At 42.0% G+C, this 16,817-nt stretch overlaps 1 protein-coding gene across 2 annotated transcripts in view; it reads left to right on the top strand.

Annotated features, from left to right (window-relative positions):
- The window catches only part of DEPTOR (DEP domain containing MTOR interacting protein), a 118,283-nt gene continuing 101,466 nt past the window's right edge, over positions 1 to 16,817 (top strand). Inside the window, exon 1 of one of the 2 annotated variants that reach the window (XR_014793240.1) lies at positions 1 to 298. Coding sequence is in view for 1 of the 2 variants with exons in the window: in XM_084864982.1 (XP_084721108.1) it covers positions 186 to 298 (113 nt within the window). In the remaining variant the exon portion in view is untranslated. The remainder of the gene's footprint in view (positions 299 to 16,817) is intronic. The other variant, XM_084864982.1, reaches the window with a different exon arrangement.

Below are 16,817 nucleotides of genomic sequence, written 5' to 3'. Positions count from 1 at the left end.
AGGAACAGACTTGCCCAGCACCTCAGTCTACCCGCAGGGATCCCCTTCCCAGCCAATCGCGCGCGAGCCACGGGCTTGCCCCTAACAAATATGGCGGGCGCGGCCTCGGTGAGGGCAGACTGATTTAACACCCCAGCCCGGCGGCCAGCAGCGAAGCCAGTGGTGGTAGCGACGCGGCCCCGAGCATGGAGGGCGGCAGCGGCGGCGGCGATAGCAGCAGCCCCGGCGGGAGTGGCGGGGCGCAGCAGAGGGAGCTGGAGCGCATGGCCGAGGTCCTGGTCACCGGGGAGCAGCTGCGGTAAGGCGCGGGGCAGCGCCGGCGGGCTCGTGGGGGCAGTGCCAACCTGTGCCCGCAACCTGTGCACGGGCGCGCCGTGGCTCGTGGCTCGTGGCTCGTGGCTTGTGACTCGCGCGGGGCTGCGGGCGCGTGGACCGTCCCGCGTGGCGCCCTGCGGCGCTGGGTTCTAGAGGCGGACGCGGGGGAGCGAGCGGGCGGTGCGCCCTGCGCCCTGCGCCCTGAGACGCGCTGCTGCCCGCTGCGCGCTCCCTCTGCTCGGGCACCTGGACGCTGCCAGGCCTCCCAGTTGACAGCTGGTTCCTAATCCGCCTCGAGAGCCACACGGATCAGAGTGCCCCCTCTCCCCACTCCAGCAGCCCCAGTCCCCATCTCTTTACTCCTAGGAAAAAGGAAGCAGTCCTATTATCGTCTTCATTTAAGGGTTTCCCGTTTTTGTTTTTGTTTTTTTGTTGGCACGTCTTGCTTCACTTCTCTGAGCCTCGGCGTTTTGTCTGTAAAATGGAGCTGATCGGGGCGACTCTCTGGAGAGGTGGCTGTGAGGATTAAACGGAGCACATTTTGGGGACACGGTGCCTGTCTCTTAGGTAGGCAGGTCCTGATCAGCCGTCATTTAGGTCCGCAAGGGGGCGTGGAGGCACCTGGTCCCGCTGCCCGGCTGATGTGCCACCTCCCCCAGCGCGCACAGTTTGGGCTGCTGAGTCCATTGGCCTGGCTGCTGCAAGAATTAGGATTGGAAGGGTATCGCCCAGGACAGGCAGCTTCCCCCCAGAGCTATCCCCACCTTACCATTCCCATCTCATCCTGGATCTTCTTGGATTCATGTTTGAGAATTGTACTTGCGGTCTGACCGGTTCTGCAGCTGCCCTTTTTGGGCTCATAAATCAGTTTGCTTGGGGAAAAAACCAAAACCCTGGTTCTGCAGCATGTGAGCCACAAGTTGCCTGCTGGTCTCTAGCCCCGCGGGAACGGGGCGCACACTGGTTCCTTCTAGTTCTTGATTAGAATCTCCAGGCTCATTATGGTTTCTGAGTGCTGTGTTTCAGACCTGAAGGAGAGAAAAGCTTGCAGAGATTCCTAATGTTGGGAAATCACCCTGTTTGCAGCACTGAGACTGAGGAAGTAAATAGTGGAAGTCAGAATTAATTGAGTTTAATGTTACAAAAATTGCTCATTTCTATTCCTTGATGATTTTTTAATGGATAGCCAAATTTAAGTTGAACAAAACCTTGTTTCTCTTCATCAAGAATATTTCTCATTGAAAAATTAAAACACAGTAAAGATTTTATAATTCAATTTGAAACTACATCGTCTTTTTCAAAGTCCTCAATTGGATACATATAATTTTCTTGAAAATAATAAATTGCAAAGAATAAATAAAATAAATTGCATAGTGCTTGCCTTTGTCCAGTACTTACGTTTACCTTCAAAATGCAGCTTAAATGCTCCTTAGAACTCTTTACTCCCATCTTCCCTAGCACCACTCCATATTTATAGCAGGTAGGAGGGCCATGCTTAGCAGGTTGGTAAGAAGACAGAGGGTTCTTTCTCATTCAAGAGTTAGACTGGGTTTGAATTTCTGCTCTGCTACTACTTAGCCAAGAGACAGCATTTTGTTTTGATAATGACTTTTAGCCAGGGTGAGTCCTGGGTTTGCCACTTACTAGAGTGGATCCTGGACCAGTATCTTAACTGAGAATGAGGGGTAATAATGGAGTCTACCTCATAGTGCTGTTTTGGGGAATTAGATAAATTAGTGTTTAGAACAGTGCCTGGTATATACACAGGAAGCACCTGATCTGCATTAGTTATTATAGCTCTGCAACGTTGGACGAGTTAATTTACTTCTTTGAAACTCTTTACTCCTCTGAAATGTTAATGAAGGTAAGTGCTTCTTGGACTGGTGAGAATTTGCCCCTGGGCTCCATGTATTAATGAACATTCAACAGATGGTTGCTGGAATTAATTAATATTATTAGTCTCTGTGTGTCACCACGTGTGACTTCCAGCCGAACAAGGTCTGGCAGGAAAGACTGGGTGGTGGTGAAGATAGCAGGTATAGAAACCGGCTGCCTAGGCTCTTATTCTACTTCCGCCTTCTACTAGTGACTTTGGGACAATTTACTTCACTTCTCCATGCCTCAGCTTCCATTTCTTTTGCAGGAATTTTGTGGGGATTAAATGAGATGCTACATGTAAAAGGCATAGTAAATGTTAGCTATTTATAGTCATTGCTTTTTTAAATTCTCACCTGAGAATATGTTTTCATTAATTTTTTTTTTTAGAGCAAATGGAAGGGGTAGTGAGAGAGAGAGAGAGAGAGAGAGAGAGAGAGAGAAACATCAATGTGAGAGAGAAACATCCATGGGTTGTCTCCTATATGCACCAGACTGGGGATGGAACCTCAACCTAGATATATGCCCTGACCTCGAATGGACCTGCAACCTTGTGGTGTATGGGATGACAATGACATTCCAATTTACTGAGCCACCTGACCAGGCCTATAGTCATTGCTTTTTAAAATCTCATCTTAGCACTGTGCCTGGTACATAATAATTACCCAATAAATATTTGAATGACTAGTGTGTATAATTAAATATACTAATGTAAGTACAGTTAATATAATGTCCAGCCCAGCTGGCATGACTCAGTGGTTGAGCGTCGACCTATGAACCAGGAGGGCACTGTTCAATTCCTGGTCAGGGCACACGCCTGGGTTTCAGGCTCAATCCCCAGTGTGGGGCATGCAGGCAGCAGCCGATCAATGATTCTCTGTCATCATTGAAGTTTTTATCTCTTCCTCTCTGAAATCAAAATATATCTCTAGAATTCAGGGATTTAAGTGGCCTTTTGCCCTGGCTTCTTTCCTCTCATAAAGGAGTGGGCTTGCAGCCATCCTTGCTGTCACTGTCACACTTGGTTCTACGCCCCTAGCTGCTCTCACAGTCTGATTGTGGGGACTTAGTGATGTGCAGGTTTCCTACGTCTAATTGCTTCACACATACACAAATTCTTCTTTGCCCTTTTGCTTGTTCATGAATTTCTGGGTCACCAAAGGTGAGGTAAGTGGAGATGATAAGGAAAGAAGAAACTAAGGATTGGGATTTGAAATACAAAAATTGATTTCTGCCCTGGCCAATGTGGCTTGGTTGGAGCATTATTCTCTACAAGAGAAAGTGGTGGATTTGATTCCTAGTCAGAGCACATGCCCAATTTGTGGGTTCAATCCCTGGTTGGGCACATTTGGGAAGCAACTGATCAATGTTTTTCATATCAATGTTTCTCTGTCTCTGAAGTCAATAAAAAAGTTGGCTTCCAGCCCTAACCGGTTTGGCTCAGTGCATAGAGCATTGTTCCTGTGGACTCAAGGGTCCCAGGTTTGATTCTGGTCAAGAGCATGTACCTTGGTTGCGGGCACATACCCAGTAGGGAGTGTGCAGGAGGCAGCTGATCAATGTTTCTCTCTCATCGATGTTTCTAACTCTCTATCCCTCTCCCTTCCTCTCTGTAAAAAAATCAATAAAATATATATATATTTTTTAAAGTTGGCTTCCAGGCCCAGCTCTGTGAATTTTATTTATTTATGTATGTATGTACATATTATTTTTAACTACCTTTCTGGGAGACAAGTCAGTTAAGCATTCTGAGTCTCAGTGCCCTTCCCTGCAGAATGGGAATAATGATATTTTCCCATATAAGGTTTGTGGTATTGGTTCCAATGGAATATCACATGGAAAGGAACATTGCAAAATAAGTCACTACACCGATTAGTTGTCATGATTATTATAAGTTCCAGATGTGAAATTGAGGGCTGTCCACACTCCTGACCCTTTTGATAGAGCAGGTAACTGAGGACATGAAATAGAGTAACGACTTAAAAACATTTTCTGCTTCCTTTTCCTAATCTCTTCTTGCTTCCTCTTGTCATAAAATACTGTCTTCCTCACCCAAGGTATTTCCATGTTTTTACATCTAAAAAAATACATTTGGATACTGCTTCACATTCCGAGGATGGCTATAATAAAAAACAAAACACACATATATTCAAGAGAAATGAAAACGTATGTCAAAATTTGTAACAAATTTTCATAGCAGCATTGTACATAATAGCCAATCATAGAAATAACTCAAATGTCCATCAATTGATGAATGGCTAAACAATGTGTGGTATATCCATGCAATGGAATATTATCCTATACTAGAGGCCCAGTGCCCAAAATTTGTGCACGGGGTGGTGGTTGGGGGGGTGTCTCTCAGCCCATCCTGCACTCTCTCCAATCTGGGACCTGTTGAGGGATGTTAAACTGCCCATTTAGACCCAATAGGATCAAGTATAAATGGGCAGTCGGACATCCCTCTCACAATCCGGGACTGCTGGCTCCCAAATGTTCGCCTGCCTGCCTTCCTGATTGCCCCTAACCACTTTTGCCTGTCAGCCTGATCACCCCCTAACACTCCTATGCCAGCCTGATTGATGTCAAACTGCTCCCCTGCCAGCCTGTTTGCCCCCAATTTCCCTCCTCTGCCGGCCTGGTAACCCCTAACTGCCATCCCCTGCAGGGTTGATCACCCACAACTGCCCTCCCTTGCAGGCCTGGTGCCTCCCAACTGCCCTCCCCTGCTGGCCATCTTGTGTCCACATGGGGGCAGGATCTTTGACCACATGGGGGCAGCCATCTTGTTTGTTGGAATGATGGTCAATCTGCATATTACTCTTTTATTAGCCACGATAGAGGCCTGGTGCATGGGTTGGGGCCAGCTGGTTTTCCCTGAAGAGTGTCCCGGATCAGGGTGGGGTACCCTTGGGGTGTGGGGCAGCCTGGGCGAGGAGCCTCTGGTGGTTTTCAGGCCAGCCACACCCCCCAGCAACCCAAGTGGAGGCCCTGGTATCTGGAATTTATTTACCTTTTACAATTGAAACTTTGTAGCCTGGAGTGGAGCTAAGCCCCTGCTCACTCTGTGGCTGCCGCCATTTCTGTTTGGTGTTATGTATCTTGTATAATTAAAACTTTGTATCCTTGAGTGGAGGCCTAGGCCAGCTAGGGCAGGCAGAAAGCTTGGCTTCTGTTGTCGGGGAAACCCAAGCCTCTCCATTCTGTTGGGAAAATTAATCTTGGTTGGGATTAATTTGCATACTCGCTCTGATTGGTTGGTGGGAGTGGCTTGAGTGGAGTGATGGTTAATTTGCATATTACTCTTTTATTGGATAGGATAATAAAAGGCTAATATCCAAATTGTTCCCTCCACTAGGAGTTGGACCAGGGGGCAGAGCTGGCAGGTCAACTGCCTGTGATCCCTTCCCCCAGCCATCCTTGCCCCTCATACCCCCCCTCCCCATTGGGAGTGTGGCCGGTCATATGCCACCCATGCACAAATTTGTGCACCAGGCTTCTAGTTTGACAATAAAAAAAGAATAAAGTGCTGATATAATGCTACAATGTGGAGGCCGTTATGCTAAGTGAAAGGAGTCAGACACAAAGGGACACATACCATTTATATGGTACTTTCAGATCAGGTGAACCTATAGAGATAAAAAGTGGTTGCCTGTGGCAGTAGGAGGGTGATGGAGAGTGATTGCTGATGGGTAATAGAATTTCCTTTTAGAGTGATGAAAGTGCTCTAAATGTGGTTGAGGTGATGATTTGCATAACTATGGATATACTTAAAACCATTCAAATATCACATTAAATTGATGGAGTGTGTGGTATGCGAATTATATCTCAATAAAACTATTACAAAAATGCATTTGGATAACACATTAGAGTGATGAAAGCTAAAATATTTGAACTTGTTAAATAACCTTTTTGCTTTCTTTTTTCATTGGCCAAAGAATGCAGTAATATTTATCATTAACTCAGTAACCCATTATTACTACACCAGAAGGGACTGACATTTTACACATATATATTTTTATAGTATTATTCTTGATACAAAACAAAGAGAAGGTGCCACAAATAGTCAAGAAAACCTTCTCAGAACATTCTTAATTAGAATGTTTAACAATCTTTAACAATAGTGGGATTTTATACTATGACTATTCAAATCATTAGTTTTTTTTATATTTTATGTAGAAATATTTTTGCTGGAAATTTGCCTATGCAATCATAAGATTCTAATTATGACATCCAAAATCCACCTCATGTTTATTCTATAAGCTAATCTCAGAGACATTGGACAAGAAAGTGATTTATAATAGAGCAGTTAGATAAAGAAGCCCAACAATATCACTGTTCTTTTTATGATAATGGTAAGCATGATAATAACTAGAACACTTACTGGTATATGGTATTATTACCCACTAAGGACTCTTCTAACTGTCTGTCTATCTGTCTATCTATCATAATCCTTATAGTAACTTTTATTTCCCTCATTTTACAGATGAGAAAACTGAGGAATGGAGCATTTAAACTAACTAGCCATAGATTATTCAGCCAGAAAGTGATAGAGCTGGGAGTCCCTGCTTATAAGCAGCATGCTAGACTGCAATTTAATGGTGTCTCAACTAGTGATTTAAAGGGTTAAAAATGTAATGGCAAGACAGATGTAAAACACAATGATACGACTATCACATTCTACTGTGACAACTCTTGCAAACAAACAAGCAGGCAAATGCTTTTTCCATTCTGTTGGGAAAAATAGAATTTATTCTTGAAGTGTTTATGTTTTGACAGGATAGAATGGTCACTTTTCTCTACTAACTATTAGCCAGGTCTTCCTTGCCACTCCGTTTTGAAAAATTAATTTGATTTATATATTCCTTCTCATTTTGTAATCATTATAATGGGAAGATAAATTGCAGTTTACTATCTTGCCAGCTGAGACGCGGGGAAGAGTATTAGGAATGTAATGAGAAATGCTTAATTAAGAGAAAACGTTTCAAGCATTTCAATTATGCAGAGCTACCTAGTCTAAATTGCCACAGTCTCTCCCAATCACTAGAGCTGGTTCCCTAAAAGCAATTTACTAAGCAATGCACTCTAGCTAAGTTGTAGGAAATTGCAGTTCCTTCAAATTGTTAGATTTTTTTGGTTATAACAGACTGCCTTTCCAGACTCTCATAGCCATGCTAATGCCTTTTTCATAGACACTCATTCAATAGCCAAAACCGGTTTGGCTCAATGGTAGAGCATCGGTCTGCGGACTGAAAGGTCCCATGTTCGATTCCGGTCAAGGGCATGTACTTTGGTTGCGGGCACATCCCCGGTGGGGGGTGTGCAAGAGGCAGCTGGTTGATGTTTCTCTCTCATCAACATTTCTAGCTCTCTATCCCTCTCTCCTCCTCTCTGTAATAAAAAAATAAAAAAATAAAATATATTAAAAAAAAAAAAGAAAGAAACTCATTCAATAAATGTTGAGTTGCTTTGCTTGAGTTAATGCAGATAACTCATTGAACCAAAGACCAAGCTACAATAAAATAAATCTAAGATGCGGACTTTAGAGCATACAGAATAGAAAAAAAGAGAAATAGTTTATTTTACTGCACTTTGAACTTTAGGAGCTTTAGGTTGGCATAGAGAATGTCTTAGGGGACAGTCCCTACTGGTGACTTGTAATATGGAAGCTCAGCTCTACCAGACACTGTAACTGCCTAGAACTAGCAGGAAAGCTACTGCCCAGAGCTCTCACTGTAATCTCAGGATCCAAATGGAAGGAATACACATTTATTCTCCTAACCGGGAGAGAATGTCTATCCCGGAGTCGGGAAATTACTGCCTGTTCGGATTAAAGCGGGGTGTGTGTGTGGGGGGGATAGCTTTAGAAAATGGACAGTATTTGGAGTCAATGCAGACAGGTCTGGTGTAGAGTGTTGAATTTCCTTTGAACCAGAGGGTTTTCCAACATACCCTGCTCCTGTGACTATCTTTTTTGCTTCACAAATTGTAATGGAGGCCAGGGAGCACAGTACTAGCACAGAGCAAGTTCGCAGTGGATTCTTGTTACCTGGAGAGAGAACATGCGGAAGTGCTTGCAAAAAACATCATGCAAATGGAAGATACTTAGTCAGTGCTCAATAAATGATTGTGGATTTTTTTTTTATTACCCGTATGCACTTATTCTTATGTAAAGTCGTCACACTTTTCTTTATTCCTCTCATTATCTACCAAGAAGGGCAGGACTCCATATCTGAGATCCTTGTTCCAGTATTTATGAGCCTTAACCAAACTTGGAAGCTTATGTCAGTGACTGGTTTCATGGGTTATTAGAACAACATTGGAGACAGGGTGGGGACAGAGGGCTTAGTGGGTCAGACAGCATGCTTGAAAGCAGCTGTTCCCAGTGGCACTGCCAGGAGGGGCAATAGGAGCTATTTTCATCTGGGATGATGCCATCTTCGAAGAGTTCAGGGAAACTATCAACTACTCAGGTCTGCACAGAGTCATTCCCCCCCCCGCCCCAGATTTGAAAACACATTTTAGGCTGGATAGGAGAAGTGAGATGAAGAGAGACAAAACACACTGGGAGTGAGGAACAAGATAGTCTTCCCTACATACAGTTTTCAGATGTTCAGCCTGTGCAGGGTGTGGCAAAAGGGGACAAATGCCAGGGATCCCAGCTCAGGGAAGCCCATGGCAGCTGCAGAGGAGGAGTTAGCAGCTAGTGTCATTGGGAAGGGCTCAAAGCTTGCCACTCTTAAGCCTCAGCTGCTACTTGTGATTCTGTTATTGCTGTGTTTTTTTTTTTGTTTATGTTTTTTTTTTTGTGCTTGTTTATTTGTTTGAATCCTGCTGCAAATATATTAAAGAAAGAATAATTTGATTCTACGTTAAAAAAGGACTTAGCATGTCCTTCCACAATATTAGGACCTGCAGATTTTGGTTCTGTTATTTGCCCAGAGATTCCAAGCCATGGCTCAACACCAATCGAGGTCTTGGCCTTATTTAGTTCATCCAGCTCTGTGGGGCTCTCCATTGGGTGGCAAAACTACCACGTATTGCAGCTACGGAGAACTGAACCGTGTGTTTTGTGGCAGATCAGGCAGGATTCAGAAGGACCAGTGTTAGCCCAGAATGCTCACTAGCTACTCTGATCTTGAGTTAAGGTGAGATGAACAAATTAACATTCTGATGTACATTCTTCCATTAAGAAAGTCTCATTTCATGCTGCCCTAGTTTCTTCAGGCTTAGGTTAGTTGCTGCATTTTTATTATCTGTGAAGTTTGGCCATTTTCTAACAAGTTGTGAAATTCTGAAAGAATACACTATGAGTGGCATCTTGGCAGAAAAAGCAAGAAGGATTTGGAAGAAGGAAGTATAGAGATATATATGCAATTATGGGCTGGTCTAAGAACAACCAACATATGAAAGGACAAATTAATATATTTATAAAGCAAATATATTAAAAAAGGATCATTGTTTTTCCATGTTAAAAAATTTAGTATATATTTCTATTGAAGATCCTGGGTTAATTTGCTATTTAAAATGCAATTCTCTCCCAGTCTTTGTGGCTCAGTGGATTGAGTGTCCATCCCTGGACCAAGAGGCTCCTGGTAGTCCCTAATTTGATTCTTGGTCTTCAATGGATATATTTTAATAATGGATTAGACATAGCTGAAAAGAGAATTAGTGAATCAGAAGATAGAGCAGAAAAATATCTAGGTTGAAACATTGCTGGGGTGGGCTTAATCCCCAGTAGGCTGTGTGTGTACAGCCCATTGATGTTTCTATCTCTCTCTTCCTCTCTCTTTACCTAAAACTCAATAAAAACATATTTTACAAAAGTATTTTTATTTATAAATTTTGCACACTATTTTCAGGCACATATATTGAGTCCAGAATAGCATGATTTTTTTGAATTGTAAAAATTCTGTTTTGCTTCCCAATTCCTTTCCTCTTCCATAGGAGGAAGAAGAATAGTGTAAACTTAGGTCCTGTCTTCATTGAATGTATTTTTTTTAAATTATACTTACCTTTACTCTTTAACTTTTCCATTATCAAAAGTAACTTTCACAGAATATATTCCCTGGGGGGAAAAAAGCAAGGATTTATTCCCTGTGGTGATATATGGCTATTTTACACTTAGGTATTATATAAAGTGCCCCTTGTATCATCTTTAGTTAACCAATAATAAGGTTGATGAAATATAACTTTACCAGTCTGGATGGTTCAGTTGGTAGAGCATCATTCCAATATGCCAAGGTTGTGGTTTTGATTCCCAGTAAGGGCACATATAAGAATCAACCAATAAATGCATGGCCAGGTGGAACAACAAACTGATGTTTCTCTCTCTCTAAAAAAATCATCAAAATAAGATAAAATAGAATTTTACTTAATGTACTACTTTCTTCTTTTTTAAAATAAGAGTTGATTTGAGCCTAACTGACCTATTGCAGGGAGGAATATCTCAAATGCTCCTCTATTTTCTTCTTGAGAACCAATGTAACACAGTTTAGATCTGAGGTGTTAAGGCAATAATCTAATGCATACCCATGACTCCCATTTCCAAGGGCAAGTGACTTGGGCTCAAATTGTGAGGAATGCTTTTTGTATTACTTGGGTTTTGATGTCTTTCCAAGGAACACCTCCACTCAGATATCATCCCAGCCAAAGCTGGAAAAAGTTATCTCTTTGTTGAAGCAAAGCTGTTTTAGGGATAATTAAGATGCAGACTTTCTGGGAATGTTGGCAGATGTTCTTTACTTACATAGTGCAACTAAGAAAGGTCTTTCAGGTCATGTGTTTTATTTTATCGACTTCCTCTCTCCCTTTTGCAAATATTAGAAATGGGAGCTACTTTTGATTTTCAAGGAGGCACGTTTTTCTCCACTGTTAATAAGAATTATGCTTGCCCAGCCAGCGAGGCTCAGTGGTTGAGTGTTGGCCTCGAGGTTCAATTCCTGGTCAGGGCACATTCCCTAGTTGCAGGCTTGAGCACGGGGGGGGGGGGGGGGGGGGATGGAGGAGGCAATCAATAAATGATTCTTTCTCCTCATTGATGTTTCTCTCTCTCCCTTCCTCTCTGAAATTATATATATATATATATATATATATATATATATATATATATATATATATAAACAATTAAACTTATATCTCAGTGCACCTTCATGAGTTTAGCTTTCTATTCTTCAAATGGGTAATGTGTACAAATGCATCAGATCATTTGTACTCAAGTACTGACAAAGAACTGTGATGTAAAAAGTGTGATTTTTCTGATGTCTGTGATGAGTACAAAAGAGAGAAGCTCCAGTTAAACCCATTGAGAAGCGTCTGTGAAATCCAAGAAGCCGGGCTTGGAGCCAACACTTCTGTCTACACATTTGCTGTTTGCTGACTTTGCATTAATGTGGGCTTTAAGCCAAGAAGAGCAGTCAGATCACTCAAGACTTTCTTATAATTTACAATCACGTCTTTTCAGGGAAAGGTGTAGGGTTTAGGGCCAGGGATTACTTAGAAACCAGCCTTCCAATGCACCAGGACAGAACAATTTGATGTTTTATCATGGGACAAAACGATTTGATGAATTACATGCTTAATTAATAGGAGGGAATCTCTTTGATTGTCACCCCCTTTAGCTTCACCTTGGGTGGTTGTTTTGCTGTTAGATAATTTCATATTCGAAAGGGAACTGGGAGAAGAAGAAGTTGGTTTGGCTACATGTCAGCAGTTCTGGAGAATGTTTACTCAGTCAGGAGCTTGGAAACTGTGAGAATTTGGGGATTATCAGAACATTTTCAGTTCTTTCATGTTCCCACCCTACCAATGCTGACCTTCTAGCCTCTGCCAGAGAAAACTCAAGCCATTTCTCAACCCGTATGTGTGGTGGTGGGGAGGGCCACCATGAGCACAGCAGGCATACTTACTTAAGAATCTAATCTATAATACATTTGGGGGAATTATTGCAGTTCTTATTGGTTGCTTATGTGAACATAAGTTTTATTATGAAATTTAGCCAAGCAGTCCTTAGAAGTACACATAATAAATATGACAGTTGTTTTTTTTTAACTTTGTAGTAAAAAAATTCTATCCTTGATAGAGCGTTGGAACAGTTTTAAGTTACTTTGTCTGGGGAGTCCTGGGAAAGAACCTTCCAGATTTTTTGTACACTATCTTTAAAGGAAAACAATTACTGAAACCTCTATGATAGACTATTTGTTCAAAGGTTAGATTTGAGAAATTTAGTTAGTCTCTTAAAACTGCATTTATTAGAATTCTTCAGTATTACGCCAGGAGGCCTTGAGAACCCTATCTTATCTATGTGACCTGAAGTGCCTCCCCTGGCTGAAGGATTGTTAAACTGAAGCATGTGGTTCTCCCAAGGCGAATGTTTGCTTGTAAACATTTTAAAAAGATAGCACCTCTTTTCTAGTTGTGTCTCTTCAAGTGTTCAAAATGGGAAGAATACTTCTGGAGCTCAACTGGGCTCAGCCCTGAGCCCCCTGTCTGTTTGATAATCCTCCTGGGGGAGGGCCAAGGGGACTGCAGGCCCGTCTCCCCTTCAGACTGTTAGGAATGGGAGGTATAAGCGAACGGGGACACTTTCTAAAAGGGAGGTCCGGATCTGATTGCTGAACTTATTCTAGTAACTTAAAAGAGTGGGTTCTCCTCCTGCTTGGAACCTTCCTCCTCTTCGTACAGACTTCCATCAAGGTCTCTGCAACCCTTTCCCTTTTTGTCCCCCGTGGGTGTGAGGGGGTGGGGAAGATAAATACCAGGCTTTATGGCATGGCTGAAGGAACACCTTTAATGGGGACCTATACATGTAAAGGGTCCCAAGAAGGGCCCAGGTCCTTTATCTTCTCATTATTCTACAAAGAGTTGGGCAGGAGCCCAAAGCTGCCAGATCCTGTCCCCCTGCAAATCGACCTTCTCTGGGGCAGTATGAGGATGGCCTCATCTCTGGGTCACAAATAACGTGAACTTGGGCACTGAAAGGACTGAGCTGGGAAATACCAGGTGTGCAGCACCTGGAGACTTTGGGGCCTTGTTTGAAGTCACAGCTGCTCCTGCTTGGGGAAGGGAGCCACTAGTCCCAGGGGAAGCTGGGTTTGGGTACAGCCCCTCCTGCTGGGGAAAGGCTGGGCTTCCAGTCCCAGCCAGCTCACTGCCTGGCAAGTCAAGCTGGGTCATATCCACAAATCCCATGCGTGCCTCCACAGTGGGCAGATCCGCGCACTCTAAGGTGAGGTACTGTCTTATTCATTCTTAGGTCTGGAGCTTCCCTGACTAAAATCCCGGAAGAAGGATTCTATCTTTCAATGGTCTAAGTGCATTTTGACTCAACCTAACGTTTTGAAACGGGGACTTTAAACTTTACCTTATTTGATAAATGAGAGTGTTTAATTCAAAGGTTAAAAACTAGGTTAAGTCTTTTCACCTCTGACTCTGTTTTCCATTGCTTAACACTGAGCTTTCATTATTCCTTGGCAATAGACTGTAAGTTTTATTACTGTGCTCTTTATTGTGATACTCATTGGTTTGGTGTTATTCTAATTTTCTTTTAGCCTTCTCAATAAAAACAGTAACAAAATAATTAGTATTTATTGATGATATTGGATATTATTGACAATAACCAGTATTATTACCAGTATGACAAGTAGTGTGATAAGCATTTTACATGAATTGTATCATTTAAGCCCCAAATAAGTATCATTAGAACCATTTTGAAGATGGGGACACAAAGGATTAGACTAGAGAGTTTAAGAAACTTGCCCGGTCAAATGGAACAGTTGGCTTTGCATCTCCACAATGTCCCATCAAAATCATGCTTTTAGACTTTACAGGTTGAGGACACAGCTGGGCTCAGCCCTGAGCCGGGGTGCCTGGGGTCAGAGGTGGAGATTGCCTCTGCTACCGTGGACATGGAGCCTAGAAAGACTTGTCTCTGAATATTCATGTCCATATTGAGCAAAATTTAAACTTTCTCACATAATATATCAACTATATACATCAAAATGATGAATAGCAACATTAATATATACCAAAATCAATTAAAAAATACTTAAATGCTACAAAAACTTGGCTTAGTTGAGTGAAAAATTAGCTATTTATACTATTTCATATACCCAATCATTAGGAAGCATTCTGAATGTATATACAGGAAATGTATCCGATTAGCTTTTGTGTGTCTTTTTTTTTTTTTTTTTTGCTGCTGCAAAAAGCTTTATTGTTTCATTTGGCCCAATGCATGGGAGAGGGCTTCAGGGTGGTTAAAGAATGGCTAGTAGTTTCGGGGAGAGGCTCAGGAACAAGCCAGACACCAGGGGGATGCAGAAGGGCCCCTCAAAGGCCTCAGGGCTCCAAAGGCTCTTAGTCCTGCTTGAGGGTGAGCCTTTCAAAGAGATACTCGCCCAGTCCAGCCTGGGGGCCCGCCAGTCTTCAGAGATGAATCAGGTGGTCCCCCTTCTTCTTGATGAGTTTCACCTGCTCACCCGGAAGTGGTTCTCCAAGAAGTCACAGGATGAGGATCTGAATGGGCAGAACCCAGGGCCTGCAGCTCCAGGTTCCTCTCCAAGGCCAGGGCAGCTTCCATGGCATCTTGAGTTTCGCCCACTCATCCTGGGAAGTCTCCTGCAGGTCCTGGAAGAGAATGCGGCCACTGGCTTGTTATGCAGCTTTAAGAGACACTCAGGGCCCTTTTCTCCACCAGCTTGTGGAAGAAGTGACCCACGCCTGCAAGAGCCACATCGCCAGAGTGAAAATAGAAGCCCAGAGAGAGGTAGGAGTAGGAGGGTGGCAGATGCAGGCTGACCAGGCAATTGCCAGTAGCCTCCACCTTGGTGGAATAATTCTGATGGAATAGGGAGCTCATGGTTGTTCAGCAGTAAGGAGTTAAGATAGAAGAAAAAAAAAAACCCAAAAAACCGGAGTGTTGGCTGATCCTGGACATGGTTCTGAAGGTGGTGGTGACTGGATAAGACACAGGAGAGTGGCTGGAGGCTGGAAGAAGGGGCATCCATGGATCTGTTCCGTCCAAACACTGTTGAAGCAAGAGACAGATCTGAGACCGCCGAGGGCACTGTCTGTATGTTTTAATTGAAGATAATAATAAATACTCTTCATCTGTGGACTTTCATTAACTAAAACTATTAGTATTTCTGGACTGTGAACAGCTGTCATATCTTAGGCTCTAGAAGGAAACTTGCTTGTTGTTGCTTCTCAGTGACATGAAACTGTAGGAAAATGCATATTGCCAGAATTATGTTTTATACATAAAGAGTAATATGTATAATAATAGTTATACATATCAGTATAATCTCATGCAAGAAACATGAAAAAAAATGTTCTAAATATTATTGGTACATTGTATATGAAGAGTTTTTCAAGGTATTGAACAATGTCTGGTTAGAGCTAGAAAAAATGTTTTACTTGGTAAACTATAGATTTTTACTATAGTATAGACTAATATCAAGCTTTTGACTCATTGTGCTCAAAGAGTGTAATTTGAAATAACAAAAAAGCACTGGATATTCAGTTCAAGACCCTCTTACTTCCTCTATAGGAATGGATAAGGCAATGATTGCATGATTATAACTGAACTTTTCACACTAAATCTTGAAATCTCATGGAAAATAGGTCCTATAGGTGTTGATTTTAGGATTAGAGAATTCAGAATTCTAAGGGTTGGGGGGATCTTGGATTCAAAACAATAAATAGATCAACATGGCTCAGCTACCATTCTGGAAGCACTCTTCATTATGAGAGTGTCCACGATTATTTTTTAAGTTGAAAATATGAATTTTAAAATGACATATGAGAATCAATTATGTATGTTTGGAATAGGCAAAAACTATGGGTGGTGGGCTATATCTGGCCCACTACTTGTTTTTATAAATAAGGTTTTATTGGAACACAGCCATGCCCACTCATTGGCTTATAGTCTATGGCTGCTTTTATGCAAAAACAGCAGAATTAAGTAGTTCCACTCAAGTCTCTAGGGCCTACAAAGTCAAAAAGATTTACTACCTGGTTCTTTTCAGAAAAAAGTTTGCCAACTTTTGATGAATAGGAGAGAAAGAGAGAGAGGGGAGGGAGGGATGGAGAGAGATTTATTTGTGCAGGGTTATATTAAGGAATACCTACCAGAAATTTATGACATTCTTCTAAAGAAGAATACTTGGCAGATTTATAAATTGATTTGGAGAAGTTTTGGTGTTGGATTATTATTATTTCTATTTTAAAAGACAAACTTAGAAAACCAAGTTTAGAAATATTCTCATTTTGATCAAGGGTAAGGTCATATAAGTCATATTAGTCTTTAATTTCTCCTTGTCCTATGATATAAAGCTTACTTCATTTTGTCACACGTTGAGCTTGTGTGTGTTTATGTTTTCAGGCTTCTTCATGTCACTAGACAAGAAATTACACCAAAAATTTGTTATTACTTAGCTGGTTTGCACTTTCATCATGCACATGGGAATCTCTTTCCACCTCTATGAATTCTTGCTCTTAGTCTCGGGAACTGAATGAAGCCTGAAGAAGGAATTACCTACTCTTTTTATTTCTTTTTTTTTTTTTAAGGGAAAAGTTGTCTATCAGAGGGACTAAGAACATTGTATGCATTCAGACATTTAACATAGGCTTTA

This window comes from Pipistrellus hanaki, assembly GCF_964339955.1.
Source record: "Pipistrellus hanaki genome assembly, chromosome: 17".
NCBI classification, from domain to species: Eukaryota; Metazoa; Chordata; class Mammalia; order Chiroptera; family Vespertilionidae; genus Pipistrellus; species Pipistrellus hanaki.
This window is presented reverse-complemented; position numbering and strand designations above follow the sequence as displayed.